Source organism: Hippoglossus hippoglossus, chromosome 5 (genome assembly GCF_009819705.1).
Source record: "Hippoglossus hippoglossus isolate fHipHip1 chromosome 5, fHipHip1.pri, whole genome shotgun sequence".
In the NCBI taxonomy this organism is placed as follows: Eukaryota; Metazoa; Chordata; class Actinopteri; order Pleuronectiformes; family Pleuronectidae; genus Hippoglossus; species Hippoglossus hippoglossus.
This window is the reverse complement of record NC_047155.1, coordinates 15,049,540-15,069,640: the sequence shown is the minus strand read 5'-3', so window position 1 is coordinate 15,069,640 and position 20,101 is coordinate 15,049,540. Positions and strand designations below refer to the sequence as shown.

General features: G+C 39.5%; 2 protein-coding genes across 2 annotated transcripts in view; both read left to right on the top strand.

Moving 5' to 3' along the window:
- Nucleotides 1–20,101, top strand: part of LOC117761837 (olfactory receptor class A-like protein 4) — a 946,130-nt gene that overhangs the window by 169,362 nt on the left and 756,667 nt on the right. The gene's annotated exons all lie outside the window — the stretch shown is intronic.
- tex264a (testis expressed 264, ER-phagy receptor a) overlaps nucleotides 1–20,101 on the top strand; it is a 68,376-nt gene that overhangs the window by 45,678 nt on the left and 2,597 nt on the right. The window contains exon 3 of the mRNA XM_034586107.1: nucleotides 12,507–12,678. Within this exon, the coding sequence (XP_034441998.1) occupies nucleotides 12,507–12,678 (172 nt within the window). The remainder of the gene's footprint in view (nucleotides 1–12,506; nucleotides 12,679–20,101) is intronic.

Sequence of the window (20,101 nt, the reverse complement as noted above, 5' to 3'; positions counted from 1 at the left end):
GCATTGGGCACACCCACTGTCAAGCATTATCACAACACACATGTGTGAGTCCAGCATTAAAGCAACATTATGTAACTTTTACTGAGCAACAGCGCCCTCTGCAGCAACACATGGTGATTCATTCTCTGGGACTCTTTGTCTGAGGGATTTAGTGGTTTTCATGTAGAGAAAATACAAACTCTCTCAATCTCTGACTGCATAGTCCCACTTACTGAAATGAACCTCAACTGAATAGTTTATATACCTCAATATCCTCGTTTTCTAGAAGAGCTGCTGCTGTAACGAAGACACCAAACTGTTTAGGATTCTTGATATTTTAAAGGTTTCCTCACCGAATATCCGAGATAAACACTGTTTAATGACTTAAAAATATTTTTAGTTGATCTACAGTTTGACATTATCCTTGAACTTACTGGGCCTGATTCTGGCAATTTAAGCTGCGACTGTCAGTCAGTTACACAATTCTCACAGGAGATAGTACCTACTCACTGGAGTTATAGTGCGAGAACAGGCTTTCAGGGTGAGGAATGGGAATGAAAGCAGCAACATTCTCCCTATTAAAGCTGATATTTTAAGGCAAAAAAGTTGCAAAGTGTTGCTTTAACATGAGCTTCTTATTTGGTAGATATGATGGCGAGTGATTTAAATATTCTGTCCAGCTCCCCAACTCTGATCTCCCTACCCATCACATGGGAGATTATTTTTTTTGTCATTTTTTGGCTATGGGACAGAAAACTGGTTTTCAAGCACTAGCTGTGAATCAGACTTATCGTCAGGCTCCTCTGTCTCGACTCTCTTTGTACATTTTCAAGGCTGTGTGGATCCGTTTGATGATCAACACAACTTGGCAGCACTTGTGAAATGTATTAGCTTCGGTTCTCTTTTCCAGTTCTTAATTCAGCTCTATAGACTGTTTAGTTGAGTTGAGATGCCATGTTGAGTTCTCAGACATGAAGAGGATTTTGAGGTCTTAGTGTTCTGTTCTTAGGCCTTGTCGGTCATCCACTTGCCCAAGCGAGGGTATGAAGAGCAGGGATCAGGAAAACAAAATCAAACCCACAATTGTTTATGGTCAAGGAGCCGGGGTTACCAAAGATACAAAACATTTCAGGCTATTCTATGTAATGGTGCAACTGAAAGAAACCTGGCATCAATTACATATTGAAACAAGCAGGTATCGATTTAATTTCTTTAAAAATTTGGGTTTAAGGAGTTTTTAGGGCCTTTCTAGTGTATTCCTGTCAGTTGCATTTAATTTGTTGTGCGCACCGTGGCCACATGTGTGTCACAAGCTGGTGTGTGCCCTCTTCCTGTGTGAATCCCAAGGAAAGGTACCCTTGGTTTATTTATAGAGGTTGGCTGATTTCTCGAGCTCTGCGGAGGTCACACTGACAGGGACTTGGTGAGGATAATAGATGAAGCGAAGCCTGATTTACACAAGTCTGTTTCTGCTCATTGATAATGAATGTAAATGTGTGGGATGAATGATTTTCACCACTCATTACTTCTTTTCTGTTCTGTGGAGTTTTTTTTCTTTAAGGAACAGTTATTTGTTTTAACATGTCCTTTTTGTCCTTTTTTTCCTCAAGCCAATTCTTGCAAATTCTCATAAAACATAGAACTCATAGAACTTCTACACTTTTTTCTATTGTTGGACACAATATTTGTTCTGTCACTGCCTTCCATTGCCTTTAATTGTGGAAGAGGCTGATATAACAATTGAATGATTGTGCATATCAATTATGCCCTGGTTGTTTTTGTTTTGGTCGGAGTTGCCACTGAAACCTACCAAAATGCCACTCCCATAGAATTAAGGCCTATTCAGTTGACAGGTCAGAAACAGAGATGTTCTGATATGGACATAGCATTGGAAATACCTCTGATACTTCAAAATATATTAGGTTAGGCATTGGCGAGTACACAAATCTATTAACCGATCAGATACCACGTCTTTAGATTATTTTAGTGTCACCTAGATAAATCTGCAATTTTCTTTCCCTGGAAATAACCTCTTCTAAAACAGCAATTGTGTTGTATTGCAAGTGGTTAGTTGTTTTTAGAGCTGTGAAAAAGAAGTGATTTCTGGTAGTGTAGCGTTAGCCAGAGCTAGCTAAATCAGTAATTTGGCAATATTTCACACTGGAAAGTAAAACAGTGATGTGTACCGTATGGAAGACTTCAGTATTAAGGGGTGGCACTAGTGCTGCCAATTATACTACTAGCTATAGGCCTTACAACAGTAATAGCAATAACTACTTCTGTACAGGATTAGTAGCATACAGCTGTTAAAATACATTATATGAGTTTTTTTTTAGTTTTTTTTAATGCACTGGTTTGAGATCAGCACTTCGTATCAGTTTATACGCAAAGTCCAGGTATGGTAATAGGTGGCGGTCAGGGAAAATGGAATGGGAACATCTTTTGTCAGAAATGATTTGCCCATAATTTCAGCCCTGATTAATGCCTCCAGGTTTACTAGTGCAAAGAAAGTGCAGCGGTGTGCAGAGACTTATTATTTGGCATATTGAAGGTGCTCGGAACACGAGAGGCCTGCAGGAGAAAGTAATAGATAGTCCATGTCTCTCTCCATCACACTGCCACTGTCCACATCCCCTGCTCATAATTGTATCTCATTAGAATAGAGATGTGAATATCCCTAACATTAGACTCTCAGATTAAAATCTCAATTAGATGTGGGAATCTGTCTGCCTGTTTAAAATTAATCACCATTTATATTCATGCATTTCCATATCCTGCTTGTCATGCAATGGTTCACTGAATTTTGAAGCTTTAATAGCCAGGACTAATTGACTGCAAACCAATCCAATGCTCTCATTAATGTCCTTGTGTGCTTTCTGTTGAATCAGTTTACAGAGGATTATCTCACAGCTACTGTGAGTTACTGTTTAATTTGTTAGTGAGTGTTTACTTTAGGAACATTAAAGTTTCTGCAGTTTAAAGGCTAAATATAAGTTTGGTTGAGCTCTACTTATGTTTACATGCACTCACATAAACTGGTAATTGTTGTTACTCTACAGTAACATGATTTCATAAGCATCGTGCAAATGAGAATTTAAGTTTTTTAAATCCAGTGAAGGATAGCTGAACTAGGATACAAATTGCTTTCTAAAGTGTGTATTGAAAGGGCGGCTGTGGCTGAGGGGTAGAGCGGTCGTCCTCCAACCAGAAGGTTGAATACCGAATGGCCCCTCATAGAAAAAGTGGTGCTAGTCTAGAAAACCGCTTTTTATAGACAGACCATTTACCATATTAGAGAAAAAAGTTTTCAGGTCAAGGGAAGTCTTAACAATGTGGTGAAAGCTCGTTACTCTCAGTTGTGCTTTATTTTACCCAGGATAACAGAATCTTAGATTTGACTATAATCTCTAAAAAGGCCAGATTTTTGCAGATGTTTGATAATTAAAGTATTCGTCAAATTCGAAATTTGACCGGATAATAGCAAAAGATAAGAAAGGGAAAGGGATTAAAATTTCAAGGCTATCCATCATCCTAAAAAACTAAAATATCAAACTCATGGTGATGCTAAAGGAGTCAGTTGCTCACCAAGTCAGTAGGCTTCATTCTCAGAGAAACACAAACGTCTGTATAACATTTCATGGCAATTGATGGTTCAATGTGAACCAAAGTGGTGAACCGACAGAGGTTAGACCCTCATTGCTGTAAGTTGAGCCTCAGAGTCATAGCATGGCTGAAATGTGGTCAGGAGTAGGGTACAAATCTGATTACTAGTTTTTCATTTCCAACCTTAACCTGATTTTTTGTGCAAGCATTAAATTGTATTTGAATACACATTAATGTTGTCGGTCTTACTTGCTCAGCCCCATACATTGTGGAACGTAGTATCAAGGTTTCAGTATCAATTAGCCTGATCTATTGTTTTTTATCTTCTTGCAAGTTCAGTAGCAGGTGATGAAGATGGGAAAGGAAGTGGAGGGAGTTTATAATCCACAGTTGGGAGACTAGCTGCTATTATTGCCTCTCACCTCTTGCCAGCTAACCAGATCAATTGTGGAGGACCTCTGGAGACCACAACAGCTGCTGACAGAGTCACTATACATGTAGCTCATCAAGTGTTTCTGCTTATTGATTGCACGGGTGCATGGAGAGTTTGCAACCAACCCATTGTCCTGCCTTCCGCTTATCTGGCTCCATTTCCAGTCCTCAGATATCCTCTGCCTCCTCCCACAGTCGTCTTCGCACACTTCCACCAGGGCATGCAAGCAAGAATGGGGTGAGGAGGCCCGGGCTTGCTGAGACCGATGCAGAAAATAGCCATATTGAAAAACACTGCGTTCTGGGGAAGTGTGTGGCGGTAAGGGACAGTCTGAATTGGACACCTCTGCTGAGGTGTGAAGTTGAATTTTTGTCTGTCTCCAAAGATAGGAAGGGGAAGAAGCTGTTATGGTGGGTGTGAGAAGGATGGACTGTGTGGCTGTAATAGTGCAATGGGAGTAAATAGACCAGGGGAGGTAGAGAGAACTCAGGGGACTGTCACCAATTTTCACCATGAGTCGGCCAGCTTTTGTATTAATTTTCCTTTTTGTCTGCCTTGGGACTAGGGTGAGACATCATCCACCTATAAATAGATGTGTGTGTCCGTATTTTCTTGTGTATATGGATCTGTACATAACCCATTGTGATGAAGTGGCTTACATCGACTGCGGCGGGCCTGGGTCTTTCCTCATCTTGCTGTAGGGTCCATGCTTGCTGTAGGCTGTCACTGCAAATATGCGACTGAATGATTGTTGTGTCTGGCTTTCATTATTCACCACTGCTCCTCAGCCATATCTCATGTCTCTTCCCTGAGGGGGAGGGGAGATGTGCTGTCACTGATGCTTTCTGCTGGCAGGACAACAGCTTTTTTCTGACTGAGGATCAGTAGTTTCTTTAAATGATGGAATGTTAAGAGGAGAAATCCTCCCTTTGAATGTCTTTTAGGTACTATCAGCCTGTGATCGTTCCTTTGTAAAGCGTTGTAATTCAATTTGTAGGTGTGTGCGCATTCCCTCAAGCTGCCTTTTCATCTTCTAATCCATGCGTTCTTTAGCAAAACTATTTTCATATGCTTGCAAGAAACCAGCTCCCCCAAAATTTTATGTGCACTTGTATTCTGACCTGTAGGGTGATTCTGACTTGTATGGAAAATGCTTTGAAACTTTTCTAAAGACAACTACTGAAGCATTGAAGTCTGACCTGAAGAGAGGCTATGCAATCTGAGTTACACCCGAGCCCAATACGTATGATGTAACTAATCCAAGTTAGGACACACGTAACCATATCCGTTTTTTTAAATAAGGTGCTATCACAAAGTATTTACCAAATACATCTATGGGAATTGGATTAATCCTATTATATTCACATGAAGTGTAAACACTGTGTCTAATTCAAATGAAAATCATCCCATTTGGGTCAATAAATGAATATTTCCTGTCAGTGACTGATGCTTTCCACATTGTATTTGTCTGTGGTTCAGTTTTCTTGGTAGCATTGCAATTTTCCTTTGCACTGTGAGGAGTTACAGGAATTTCCTTTTTTGGTAGAGATGTTGCTCAGGTTACCGATGAATCTGTGACCCTTGATCTCGACATAGATGGCTCTGCTCTGCTGACTTTGCTTAAAATGACAACAAAGATGTAGAAGGAAGGAGGAGCATTACAGTTTTCCTCAGTCTGCCTACTTACTTAAGTGAGCAATATTCTGAATTTACTAGAATACCCTCCAACGTCTCCTGGAGAACTCCACAGGACCTGCTGCTTCCAGCTGAGATTTATGTGCTGGTGGAAAGGGTAATGAATACAGAGGGAGTACGGTGAGTTTCTAGTTGAAAGAACTGATCATCAGCCTTTCCTTACTCACAGTTTTTGCAGTTCTAGGAAATGCTGATTTATTTGAAATGCAATCAATCTTGAGCTTGTTGCCATTAAAGACATTTGTTAGATATTTATTTAAATATTTATATTGTGCAATTGTTTGCTGCATGTATGGTTGGTGAACAAACAGTTTCGTCTCTTTTTTTTCAAATATGAGGAGAACCTCTAAAATCGTATGCGTACGGTTAATATAGAAAACCTAAGGAATGAAAATGGTAAAAAAGGATGAAGGATACAGAGTACATTACCAGTAGCACACCCAACCCTTAGTTTACACAATGCAAAAAAAGAGTTAAAATGTCCCCTCTGAGTCTGAGTCGATCTCCAATCAGATCCTTTGATATTTGCTGTGGTTTTACTTCTCGACTTTGAAACTGTTTTCCTCTTGTGAATGAGATTCTCCAACGTCGCCTGTCTCAACGCACCAACAATGAACCGAGAGATGAGACATGAAAAGAACGATGTCCTATCTTTCAAGACATTTCAGACCTCGCGTTTTTTGAAAGGCTGTAAGAATATGTACAGTGTCAGCATCGCTCTCTTCTGCTGTAGTTATGACCCAGTTGCTCTGTGCCTATGTTTATACTTTCGAGTTAGTTAAGCGAGTAAATCAAGCTCCAGGGGTGTTGTTATCTATATTTACTTTCCTCTTATTGGTATTTCTATTGGATGAAGGATGCTCACAGAGCAGCTGCTAGAGTGGTAAAAGACACTATAAAGCCCCATGAGATTCCTCCCCTATATCTGTCGGATTTTGCATCCCTCAACTATCCCTACACACTCACAGACACACACACACATTCACACTGCACGCTATATTTGTCCTGATTGTGCTAATCAATCCTGATGTACACCATCTTCTATTTACATCAACACCTAATGAACTTGGCACTTACGTAATTGCTATATTGATAGTAAAATCCTATAAGGTATTGGTCACGATAAGAGAGCAGAACATTGTCTGCCGGTTTTGCTTTTGGCTTTGAATTGCTTGTCTTTTCTCAGTAAAGTATACAAGTCTGGTTTCACTTCGTTGGATCCGTCAAAGGCATCTTTGGTTTCGAACATCTCCTGAAAAGACATATGAAGATTATGAACCTTGATTGTTACAGTTGCAGTTATACTTTTCCCAAGAGGTAGCTCTGAGAGCAATAATATTGGAGAGATGTGATGCTTTTATTGATTAGTAGGTAATTACCGCTTGTGTCTATCTTCCTATCTAAAGGAGGTAAAAGGTCATTTGCAGAGTAGCTCCTTGGGGACAGAAGAGATGCATTGTCTAGGTCAAGGGCACTGAAGTAGAAACTGATGGTTTAACCTGTGTCATCTGATCCATTAAATGACAGAGTCACAGCTGGCTACATTCACACCGTTTTCTTTGTGCAGCTCTGTAAAATAAATTTATGTCAATTAAGTTTTTTAATCTGAGGAAAAGGCTGTAGGGGTATACAGTGGGGTTCAAAATCTGAAACCTTGAATTTGGATTTATGGCTAATTAGCAAATGAAGTGCCTGAAAATATTTAAGTTATTTCGTTGACTTGTTAAATCAAATTTCCGGTAAAGCAGATTTGTTCTTTGAGGAAGGCTACATTCTCACAAATGACCTAATGCAACCAGCAAAAATAAATAAAACTAGGGCTGCAAGCAGCATGTGCGGACCCTCACAATGTGCATGTCGGGGCTAGCTGCGGCCGCGGAGCAGCAAGCTGAAACGGACCAGGCGAAACTGCAGTGTTTTTGTGTGCGTTTTGGGCTACGCAGGTATTTCTCACTTCCTGTGTCTGTCGTTCTGTAATAAACCACGCCCTCTAATCATGCGCTATGGTCCACGCTAACCAGTGTAGACCACAACGTGAAAATGACATGTAAATCGAATGAAAATTATCATACAAGGCTGACTTCCTGTTACAAGTAGGTGACGTTATGACTATGACTAAATACAGACAAATAGATCTGTTCAGGTTGGGACTCAGATACAAGAAAGTGAAAAATAATTCCTGGATCTACCGAATCCACTTCAAAAATTGACCCTCTTCTTTCATGGAAATTGGTTCAATGTTTTTTTGCGTAATCCTGCTAACTCACAAACAGACAAAGGCAGATGAAGGTTAAGAAGTAAAGATAACTCATTGTAGGGTAGAGCAAGGCCACTAACTGACTGATTTGTACAAATTTCTGTTGTCTCACAGTTTTCATTGTCATATAACCCAAAGAAAGCTGGGGGGATGTCTCAGCTAGTGCTCAATGTCATGGTTTAGGCTTGTCATTCTAACCAAGCTCTATGCTGTTGGATTTTTCTAGTTATATGCTTTCCTTCCTTGAGAACATGTAACCTATTGCAGTATTGAGTCTTCAGTCCTCTGCAGTGCAGGACCTCAGGTTTGGAAATATCCTCTTCAAAATAATCACAATGAGATTTGCAAAAGTATTTAAAATGACTGTTATTTTGAAAAGTAATCATATCACTTGTTTTTCATCAACCACTTATTCTCCAACAATCGGAATGTAACATTTTTAACAGACAAAAGTTCAGTGCTGCAAGGTCCTTAATTATTAAGAGTGAGGTTGCATAACGTAGAAAGAAAGGCTTGGACTAAAGGTGACCTATTTTGTAGAACTGGTGTGAAGGTTAGGAAGAGGTGAGGGTCTGTGGAATATGTCAGTTTAGTGGTGTTGGGACCAACTGCTGGTTCCTTGGTCGGGAAGATGAATCGGTCTTTAGAGAGAATAAGTGCGACTGTGATGATTATAAATTTTGAGTCTACTCTGACGCAGCAGGAAGGAAACACATGACCTGTTTTTAGACCTTTCAGTCTCATCTACCTATGTGTCGTTACTTCATTTGCAACTTAATGTCACACTACACCTTTGAATGTAAATTGTATTGTATTTGACTTTTTTTATAGTAAGCTCTTTTTACCTTGCTTTTATTTAACTATTGCGCTGCTGAGCGGACTGGTTTATTATTGTCCTACACCTTTCATTGTACTCTTGACCCTGTGACGAATGCATATGACAAATTAAACTTGAAACTTGAAACCCCTGCAGGAGAGCACGGTTCATTCCCAGCAGCTCCCAGACACAGACGCAGGTTAAGTTGATGCATGTTGACCCTGTGATAAGCTGTAGGGAAATTGATGGCACCCAATCAGAGAGCAGATGAGGAGGTACAGACCAGTAAATGGCACTGGGAGCAAATAGAACATCTTGCTCGTCAAATAATTAATACACTCAAGACAGGATTGAGTATTGATTACGACAGGAGAGTTCATCTTTCTGCTATTTCGTTATTCATTTCCCTGGTGGGAGGAAATATGGAAACTGGTCAGTGAAACAGTCAATGTAAAGAAATTATTCAACACATAAATAACTGGTGGCCCCAGATGAAGGAAATAGCCACCTCTGGTGTTTAGAGTGCCACCTTAAGTACACCTTTCCTCAGAGGTGAATTATAATAAATTGATTTGTTTTTTTGCAACACAGTTTTTTCCAATTAATAATTCTATGCCATGTGCCTGCGCATGAAATCTATACTTTTTCTTATATTAAAGTCCTCGGGGGGGAAAAGGATGCAGCATCCTTTGAAGCAATTCCTGTTAACAATAGAGTGAGTGATAAGGAATAACCTGATATTCACAAGTGGACTCACAGAGTTCTTTGAAATACATCAAAGACCAACTGTCTGATTTTAGAAGAAAGTGGAACTGAAATGAAGAATATAATGGCAGATTAAGAATTAGGAAAGTACCTGTGGGGAGAAGCAATTTAATAAATGTTTCAGTTTAGAGTCTGGTTAGAAGGTGGGAAATTGTTTTTAACTCCACTTGACACTGTGGAATACGTTTACAGCTCCTGCCATGAATCACAGGACAGTGGAGATCCTATATTATGGGATTATGCTAAAATATGTCTGGCTTCACTTTGATGGAGCTGTCATGTCATCCATCTTTACACAGTTTATGATTTTTTCTAATTATTAGTTTCATCTATTCTCACTGTTATTACAGTGTCTAGATCTCTACCTGGTGGCTGGCTGCAGCATAGGTCATAAACCCCACCTCCTCCAAGTTAGTGGATGGACCGAACTAAAAAGTCAAAGTACACGTTAAAAGAAAAAGAGTTTTCTCAAAGGTGGTCTTTTTCATGTGTTAAAGTATTTTTACTTTGCTGTATTGGTACTTAAATTTGAATAAAGGACCTCAATACTTTTTAAATGCGCAAGATGGCAGCATTCGTACTCGGGATATTTTGGCTTAATTTCTGGATAGTGGGAGGAAGTGGAGACGTTTTATATGAGTCTGTGGCACAGATATGTCCCTAACACAGGCGTCAAGTGGGGAAGGTATTAAACATCAAACAGGTTTATTGAAAGTCATATAAACTCCCAGTATTCATAGGAAAATTGCCTAATGCATCAGTCAATATACCATAAACAATAAGTCACAAGTACGAACAAAAAAAACCACACAACTGTTTAAAAAGCATGTAATCAACAATGTGGCTTAAATATTGCTACTTACCTCAAGCCTGTACATTTTTTGCAAGTTTATTTAATGTGTATCAAGTCTAGACTAAATTCATTTTTTATCACAGGGGAATACTGTGAACCGAATCTCTGACAGCATGCACCAGACTGATGCATAAAACAGTCACACACAATGTTGTCCCTGGGATGGCCTGCTCGGCTTCTCACGCTGCAGCGATGTCAAAGTAGCTCCAATTACCTCAGGCTACAACAACACAGTTTGAGTCAGTAGAAAAATGCCCAGTGTCATTTCCTGTGCCCGAAAGCCAAAATCTACATATATAATAGAGCGAGGTCTCATGCTGTCCTGGAGTGCTGCGCAACATTCATGTTTTCATTTCCACCAGCGATAATATGGGGAGATTTCACAGTGAGCTCCACCTCTGTGGCTGATGGTGTGTTTTAACAAGGCAAATGTAACTTTCATAAATGCACACATGCACTGTGGGAGCATACGCATATTTCTCACATGCTCTTTTCTTTCTCTTATCGGTGACAGTATCCCTCAGGGATGTGTGTGCCCATGTGTGTGTGAGTGCGTGTGTGTGTGTGTAATTCACTATGGTATAGTGAACTACCTTTGTCTCGATTTCCTTGCTCATTATTGGAGCAGGTTCAAAGAGATGGGTACTCATTTGCATAGGTAGCCCTGGGGCTGGAACCCCTGTGTGTAGCAGCCAGGTGATTCATGCCAACCTCCTACCATCTTATTTTGAAGAGGATTAGATTAAAACTAATCAGTCAGCCCAGATCACACTGACCCACAGGAAAATGAGTCTGGTGACTGCCGTCGGACCATCCAACATGTTTATTGCTCCTGCAAATAGCCTTTTTGTCGTGCAGCCATCATGGCAACAATTAAGGGACTGGAGATATATGAAATCTGAGACTGTTCACACAGCGAGGAGCAGGCCAGTGTGAGCATTAAAATTACAATTAAATTATATTGTGTTGTATAAAGTGTGTGATCTATCTGTTATCATGTCCAACAAAGGAAAGCAGAACAAAAAAAGTACATTTCATACAACTCTATTAGTGAATAAACAAAATGATCGGGAGTTGTTTGATTTTAATAGGCTTTGGCACTGTTTTTATTTAAAACTATACAGTAAAGCTATTTTGGTCAAATATCCAGCATTGTGTCCCATTAATCTATCACTTTGCAGCCAATCATTCATGAAAGTGGCCCATGCAGCTCACCCAGGCCTCCTGCAGCTGTACTCTGATGGCCCCACTGGAGAGCTCACTTCCCTGCAATCCCTTGAGAACTATATGAAAGCATGAAGCAAAATTATGCAAGGCTAATGTCCTCTTTAGAGAAAATATGGTATAATATTTATAAACTCTTCACTTTTTACACACACCACTGGAGAGTGCCGATGTAGACACATAGATGTGCGTGGTAATGCAGCTTTAATGGACTCACATGGGTAATCATATTAATATGTCGGAGACATAGTGTTATGTCAGCAAAGTGGAGACATTTTAAGGCTACATATCTCTGATATTTTCTGCTCGTCTGAAGCAGTCTGCCCATCTAAGAGCATCGCTGTGTATCCAAGTTATCCTTATTTTCATTTCAAGCTTTAGCTGCAGTTTGAAGCAAGAGCAACATTTTGTGGTGTCTGTATGTTTTAAAGCTGTAACCAGAAACTTCTGTGGGCTTCCAATAACTGAATGAAAAATAAATCATTGCAGGTTTTTGGTTTGAATCCCAGTTTGGCTGGGGTCTTTCTGTGTGGAGATGGCATATTCTCCCTGTAAGCACGGGTTTCCTCCAGGTACTAGGACATGCAGATTGAGTAGGTTAACTGTAGACTCTAAATTGTCCATAGGTGTGTATGTGAGAAACCGGTAGTTTGTCTCTGTGTGTTGGCCGTGTCCAGGTGAGCCCCTCCTTTCACCCAATGTCAGCTGGGATTAACACGGCAAAGAAAAAGTGGCATAATGGTTGGATAGATGTAGAGCTCTTCAAGGTTTTGTGTGAACTATACTCTGAAGCACCCACAGAACAACAGTTGCATGATTCACTATGTGATCATGTATATTTAACTTTCCTTTGTCTCTTCCTTTGTCTTTTCTGTCACAGGACAGGAAGCTGTGTGCCTTCCCAGTTATTGAGATCTGTGGGTCAGACGTCCTTAACTACATGGTTCCACTCTCCCGCCAGACAGACTTCTTTGTTCCCGAGATGAAGGAGGAGGTCAAAACAGATGTGAAAGAAGAGGACTCCGACGAGGACAGAGGAACGGACATAACAGGTAATGTTTTGTTCAATCCAACACAACACTTTTGTTACTGTTGAGCCCATAAAGATGACAAAAATAGCATAATCTGCCATAAAGCTCTGGTGAAGAACGAAGATGATAAAAGAAATATAAATTTTTCACTGAACACTGAAGCTTAAAAAAACAGATTTACGATATGGCAGTTGGTTATTGTGTTATTTTTTTTAGTCATCTTATTGTGATAGAGACAGTTTTCTGCTTTGCTGGAACTTCAGCTTGTGTCAGAGGAAATATGTGGCAGGTTGTATTTTGTCAGCCGCCGCACTGACTCCCCTCCTGCCCCTGATCACTGAGGACATACGATATACGAGACTCTGTAATTGTTCTGTCACTGCAAGTATGTGTCTTCAAGCGCAATGCCCTCTTGCTGCAATTACTCTTTGCTGCACCTGTAGGTTGGGGCCCCTGGCAATATTGACTTTGTCATTGTACAAATCACCAGCGAAAGTAAATGGCTCTGGGTTGATGGGACAGAGTGGGTGCAGGTGGGTTGATTTACATCAGATGCTGTCTTCCTCGCGCTTAGATCACATGGCATCTCTTGTAAACCCAGCTTGGATGTGGAGGACGTATCAGGAGGAGGATCTGACTTGAGCTGTACATGTTAACAGCTTTTGGCATGTTTAGATTGCAGTCACCATCCAAGCAGAGTGGTGCCACCTATGACAGGTAGAGGCCGTTCTCCAGAGAGACGCAGCACGATTGTCTGATGTAGAGCCTCTGGCATTCTGCTGAACTGAGAGTCAAGGCTATTTGCAACTTTAAATTAGATTGTCAGCATCAGCCGACCGAGACAAAGTTTCGATTATTGCTCGCCTTTCTAACGAATGAGAAAGTAAGTAACAAAGAAGTTGAGTGCTGGAAAACATTGAGTAATTCAGATAAAATGAAGCTGATCGTACATGATTTATAATCACAAGAAGTTAAAATCTTTTTGTCATTTCTCTCTCTCTCTCTCTCTCTCTCTCTCTCTCTCTCTCTCTCTCTCTCTCGCTCTCTCTCTCTCACACACATATCCATGTGTTCTAACAAATGTCTCCAAATCCTTTGTTGATTTCATTGTTCTCTTTGAAAAACCATCACTGCCCTCCCAGAAAATCAAATAATAACATAATTTCTGACTCTATACCTTCTAAAAATATCCATAGGTTGAATTTCAAGAAAAAATGTCCCTTAAACCTTGTGTTATCAGTTGTTTGATGTTGAGATGAGATTGGTACAACACACATTCCTGTGTCTATGGAGCCACAGCAGAGAGACAGAGCTAATTAGCTGAGCTTATCATTAACACTGGAAGCAGGGTAAAGCAGCTAGTCTGGTCGTCTCCGATGTTCAAAGACACATCCACCAGTACCTAAGCTTAATAATTATAATGTTATATCTCCTTTATTAATTATTTACACCGAAATAATAAAAATGTAAAGGTGTGGTTTTACTGTGTGTTCAGACAGAATGCAAAGTGAATTTTAGAGGGTGATTTTTTTTATGAAGTCAATGTAAAGATGTAATTAAATGCAAATTTGCCGAGAGGAGTGCAAACTGGCATGAAGATGAATCTGTGCAAGCTAAAATGTTTCAACTTGTGAAAAGAATCTATGGGATCCCAAGGTTTGATGAATCTGCTTCATAAATATAAAGACACGAGAGGACAAAGGAGACAAAAATAGAGGAGCTGCCACACAAACAGACAAACACAGACAAGGTTTGTTGCATCCATTGGCAGAACGCTTGTATCCAAGGTGGATCAGTACATCGGGAGGGAAAAAAACGAATAAGTCAAATAAGCGTGAAAGATGCAGTGTGAAAATCTGCTTTGCTTTCTGTATGAATACACTTTTATAGGACTTTATGTGTTGTAACAGCAGCCTGGCACAGTGACTACCTGAGGTCTCCACTTTATTTCGACAACTAGACAGGCACTCTGAGAGTGAATATCCTCACCAAGGCTAATGCCCTATCACGCCATGTTAAAACAGCGTTTCCCATTAATCCTCTAGACTGTGGTGGGTTGCCATAGTTTCATAATGAACCAAAAAAATATGTATTGTATTTGTATGTAATAACATAGAGATCTCTAACTTGGTGTTTTGCTCTATTGCCACATTGTTTAGCTGTATATAGCAGCATTTGCTGTGGCATTTGCTCCCACTATCATCCATAGTTTCAGCTGTATTGGTGAGTTGCATATCCACAAGTGGCATGCAATGCAGTTCTCTCTCTCACACGAGAACCTGTCTTTCATATTTAGTCTGTGTAACTGTCACTTGGAATCTGTTGTGTGTGAGATCAGCATTCGTGCATGTGCATCCCTGCTATCACCTTAGATTTAAGGATTTCTGCGACAAACTCTGTCACTCTGCAGAGAAAGTGAGACAAAATTCCTGGATCCAAACATTAATTTGGATCCACACCAAAGTTCAATAGGTTACTTTCTTGACGCATAACGCATCCTTCCACCAAGTTTCATGGTAATCCGTCCAGTAGCTTTGGTGTCATCCTGCTAACTAACTGATAAAGTGAAAACCTAACATCCTTGGCAGAGGTAATAAGATAAGTGTATTTCCAAAATTCATTCTTTACTGCAATATTCAAAATGTTATTATATAATTGTGTAAATTGCATTTGAGTCCATCACATTGAATGAAATAGTGGTTTTGTGCCCTCAGTATATGAAACTGAAGAGTGTTGGGTAAACAGGCTTTGGCACAACAAGGCGGACGACAAAAACACTGCACTTAAGTTTTAGGAGCCATTTAAAGTTGTGTATGATTCTGCTTATGCTGCTTTTGAAACACTTCACACCCAGAGTCACTTTATTGTTCACAAGAGCTCAGAATAAACTTTAGTGGTTGAAACACAAATGAAGTTTCAAGAGTGAAAGCATTTCTTTTTGTCATGTGTTGCTTTCATCACAGTTCAGACCTCTGTTTATTCTGCTTTGACACAACTGTTTGTTTAAATTTATCAAGGTTGTTGCTGCAAAGTTTTGTTCAATGCTTTTTGCTGAATAAGATTTAGTTGCAGCTGAAGAAATAGTTCTTGTTGAGGTGTGCATTACAGTGTTTAACATATGCGCAGTCAGCACAGTTATCATACAGACAGTAAGGCAAATCTCTTTGTGTGCAGTGCTGCTTAGTCATTGCAGGTATATCTGTGTTTTTGAATTATTGTTGGTCTATTACATGGATTTCAGTGCTCAGGAACCACTAGCAGGGAGTAGACTCTATAAAACCATGTGTGTGTATGGTCTCACAGCCAAGATTTCTTAATTAGAGATAGATCAATCAGTGGAGCTAAGCTTTGTCTGACAGTAGAAAACTGTCTGTGGAAATCCCTCCGCGGCACCGGGAGATTGACTTCCACTTTTCATGTCAAGTTTGTTTATAAAGCACCTTCAAAAAAAGTTGACCAAAGCAAGGTACAATCAAGTGCCAGTTAGCAGTCTAGCAGCAGCTGTACCGGCTGCTAATGAGACAGGGATGATGAGACAGCATTTCAGGCATCCTGCCATGAGGAAATTAAAGCATTTGAGACAATCTTCAGATCATTAAAAAGAGAGGAAGGGTCTGAGTTTAGCCATATTTCTTTGCTGGTAATATGTTTATCAAATTTCAATGCTGGGTCAAAAATGACGCCAAGATTTTTGGGCTCTGGATGGAGGTAAGACGCCAGGGGCCCTGAATTAAGCACTGAAACGGGACCACATTGGTGTTGCTATCATTCATCTGAAGACTGTTAAATTATATCCAATATTTCCTTATCCTGGAGACAGTCAAAGAGAGACCAAAGTCAGTTGTTAGAATTATCACCATGGTGATAAGGGAGGTGTAGTTGAGTGTCGTCTGCGTAACAATGATAGGAGATATTGTCCCCACACTGTTGGATTGTTGATAATTAAGAAGGAAGCTTCTCATTAGAGACCTGAAGTTTTTCCTTCGGTTTTCTCTCTGCTTTTTTACATATTTGCCTATGAGCTGATTTTGAGTCAGGGTTGCATTTAGGCTTTATGTTGTGAGAGTTTGAGGAGGCGGTTAGCAATCAAGATGATTTGGCTTCACTTTTTGAGAGCTGTAATGAATCTATCTTTACACTCAGTCTCTGTATGAAACATTTTGACAAACTTGATGCACAGATGATCTAAGATCCCTTTGGTCTTGGTTGGAACATTCCACATTAACAAATAATCCAGCAGCATGAGAGGCCAACACGGAAATTATAATCACCAGCAATTAAAATCTTTATGTCACGATTCACAACAACTGAAGCGCTTCCACCACCACAGCCGAGTGAGGCGGTAAACACTCAAACAAACTGAAAACACTTTTATGATAATCTGGTGATCACAGCAGCCACTGTATGTGCTGCGAAAAGCTTGTTAATCCTTTGAGGACACAAACCAGCCTCAGTATAAAGCAGGCCATTTTTATACCATTTATACCAATGATAAGTCCTCACTTCATCATGTAAGCCACAGGGACTGGTTGCAGTCAGCTAAGGTACAGGACAACCCTAAAAAACATGGTCATTTATAAGCACATTTAATGTTTCTTTTACACAACTGTTCTGTTTCACGCTGTATAATTACACATCATTATATAACAGAGCTTAATAAAAGTGTGAGAGAATAGTAGAAGGTCAGTCAGTCATCAGAATTGGCTTTGTGTCAATGTTTAATGGGATTCAAGTCCTAACATAAGTGACTAAGATGAGACAATGAAGGTTTTACACTTTGCTTATGTAGAAAAGTTGGCACGTATAGAAATGTTTAGTACAAAAAGTGCTAAAGAAACAGTTGAAGCAAGTAAGCTATGCATTCATAAAGCACTTTACTTAAACGTCCACTTAAGGGCTCATGTATGCTCAACGAAACCAACCTAGATCCCATATTCTATCACTTTTTGCACATTATTTTTGATTGATTGAGTTTTGACATAAGCTCCTTTTAATTCACCTAAAATTATATAAATCATCTTGTGCTACTTGTGCACTCAGCTGCAGCATTAGGGCTTCCTTTTTATCTCAATGTGGATTATTCTTAAAAACTATATTTAACAGTAACGGATGGTTACATATCACATTTTCTTTCAAATACATTCAGTCTATGTACATGATTGATATGTATTTATTGTTTCCTGTATTGTATCACACTATTGTCATTCTGCACATTGTACCAATATAACAAATATCACAGTTAGGACTTTTCATTAAAAACAACAATGCATTACATTTTAGGGGATTTTTACTTTCCCTCATTTGTGAGACTCATCTACCCCATTTCTTTGGTTCTATGCATTTCCTGTCACACTTTTCTCACCATCCACTCACACTCTCCAGTCTCCAAACTCTCAGTGCCTCAGCCCTGTCTGTTTAATTACCTTCTTTATAAAAAATAAAAAAACACTACTCTGTTTTAAATACTTTGAAAAGCCAGACCTTGATTCTCTGCTAATAATCCCAATGGGCCCAATTTAGCAGCTAATTTAGGCAAATGTTATCTAAAGGACTTTCAGAGACACAGCTGGCTTCAACCAGGGTTCCAATTTCAGGACTGGCTTGCAGTTGTAGAGGGTTTAAAAGTTGTCCAGTGTGTTGAGGCTGATCCTTGGGGGGGCTGTCCACCCAATTACCCTAAATAGACCCATTATTTCCTCGTATTGTAAAAGACAAGTCCCTGTGGAATGGTCCTTTTCCTGCAACATGCAAATGAAATATAAATGATAATCTTCATCTATGTACATTTACACATTCACACTGGACCTTTTCCAATGAAGTCTGTTCCCAGCAGCTCTGTTTGGACCTGTTTGCTAATCAACAGGCCCGAAAATACATCATATAAATAACCTTAATGGACTTTCCATGTATTACATTCTACGCCGCAAACAGGATTATATCTGCTGGATGTGATAATTAGATTGCTGAGTTGTACGGAGCTTGGAATGAATGAAAAGAAACCCTGACCTTAGTCTTGAGCTCAGAGACTCTGTGTTTATTGTATTTGGGTCCCCGATGACACATTTAGTGCAAACACACTTTGATGTGTGGATGAGATTTATTTGGAGTGTGAAAGCAGCAGGAAAATGGATTGGACAATAATGTTTCAGTGTCCTGTGGGGTAGTCAAGTCCAGTCAAGTCAGATTTTATTTGTGGAAGACATATTTTTTATCAAGGCCGTTCGTTTTTTGGCAAAATAAGATATATTATGTCCATACTAAAAAATGAAAAGCCTCAGTGTATAACATGAGAACAGTCATAACTTGGACTAACTTAGTTTTATAGAATTAAAGAGTGTTGTTTTTTGTCAGAATCATTTATTTCAACTTGATCACTGCTTTAACTGTTTTTAAATACACTGTTGAAAAACAAAAGATATTTTATAGTTGTGGCTTTTTACTTAATTTTCTTCACAACTTCTTTTCTTCCTCCTCTTAATTCTCCTCTGTGAGTTCAACTGTGAAAAGCTCTCTGAGAATTCAGTTGTGTAGGTGGGAGGTGTGATGTGCATCTTTTTTTTACTTTAACTTAAAAAATAATTTTTCTCTGTTCTTCTACTCCAGTGGATTTAGATCTTTTGACCCACCTGCCACACAGTGCTTTTGATTTTATGAACCGTTTGTTTGATTGTTGAAAAGCTCTGGACAATATGGCCACAATTTATATCGAGATAAAATGATCATATCAGTCTATATTTATAAATGTCACATTATTTTTCCTTTTAGGATTTTTTTCTCCAGTGTGAAGGTTCTGGTTTAAAGAATGTCAAACACTTGATAAACAGCAAAACATTTAACACATCTGAGGTAGATCAACGGTTGTTCTACTCCCTCACTGTGCTTACCGAATGCATTATTAAATATTACACTGATATATGGTGGATTTTTATTATACTGCTAGTGAGGAAAAGGATACTGCAGTAATTATGGATATTGTTTTATTGAGGAGCGCTACTGTTGAACATATTTCCACCTTCCTGTAAATGTTTCATACTTTTGGCTTTCCCTGCAATTACTGTTCCTAATCACATGTGTGCACATTACAGCATTATCTTCTGCACGGCTGAAGCACGAACACCTAAGAAAATCAGTAGTCGGGGATAATGAAAGGCTGCTGGGTCACAGAGAATCACAGATCAAAGGCCAATTAGAATCAGGTTTAGACTGAAAGCATTAGCGAGCTGATGATGTGGGTGTGGGCATCTCCACCAATTAGGCTAATGGACGTTTCTTGTGATGATTTCAGATATGTATTATGTGAACGTACCCTCCCTGCAAAATATAGTCACGCTGCACCGAGCCACAATACAGGAAATAATTAGGTGCTAGTGATGTGACCAACATGTTGATCCGCGGTCTGTGACTTCATTTAAAAGATCTTTAATCTTTTCTAATCTGGCTCAGC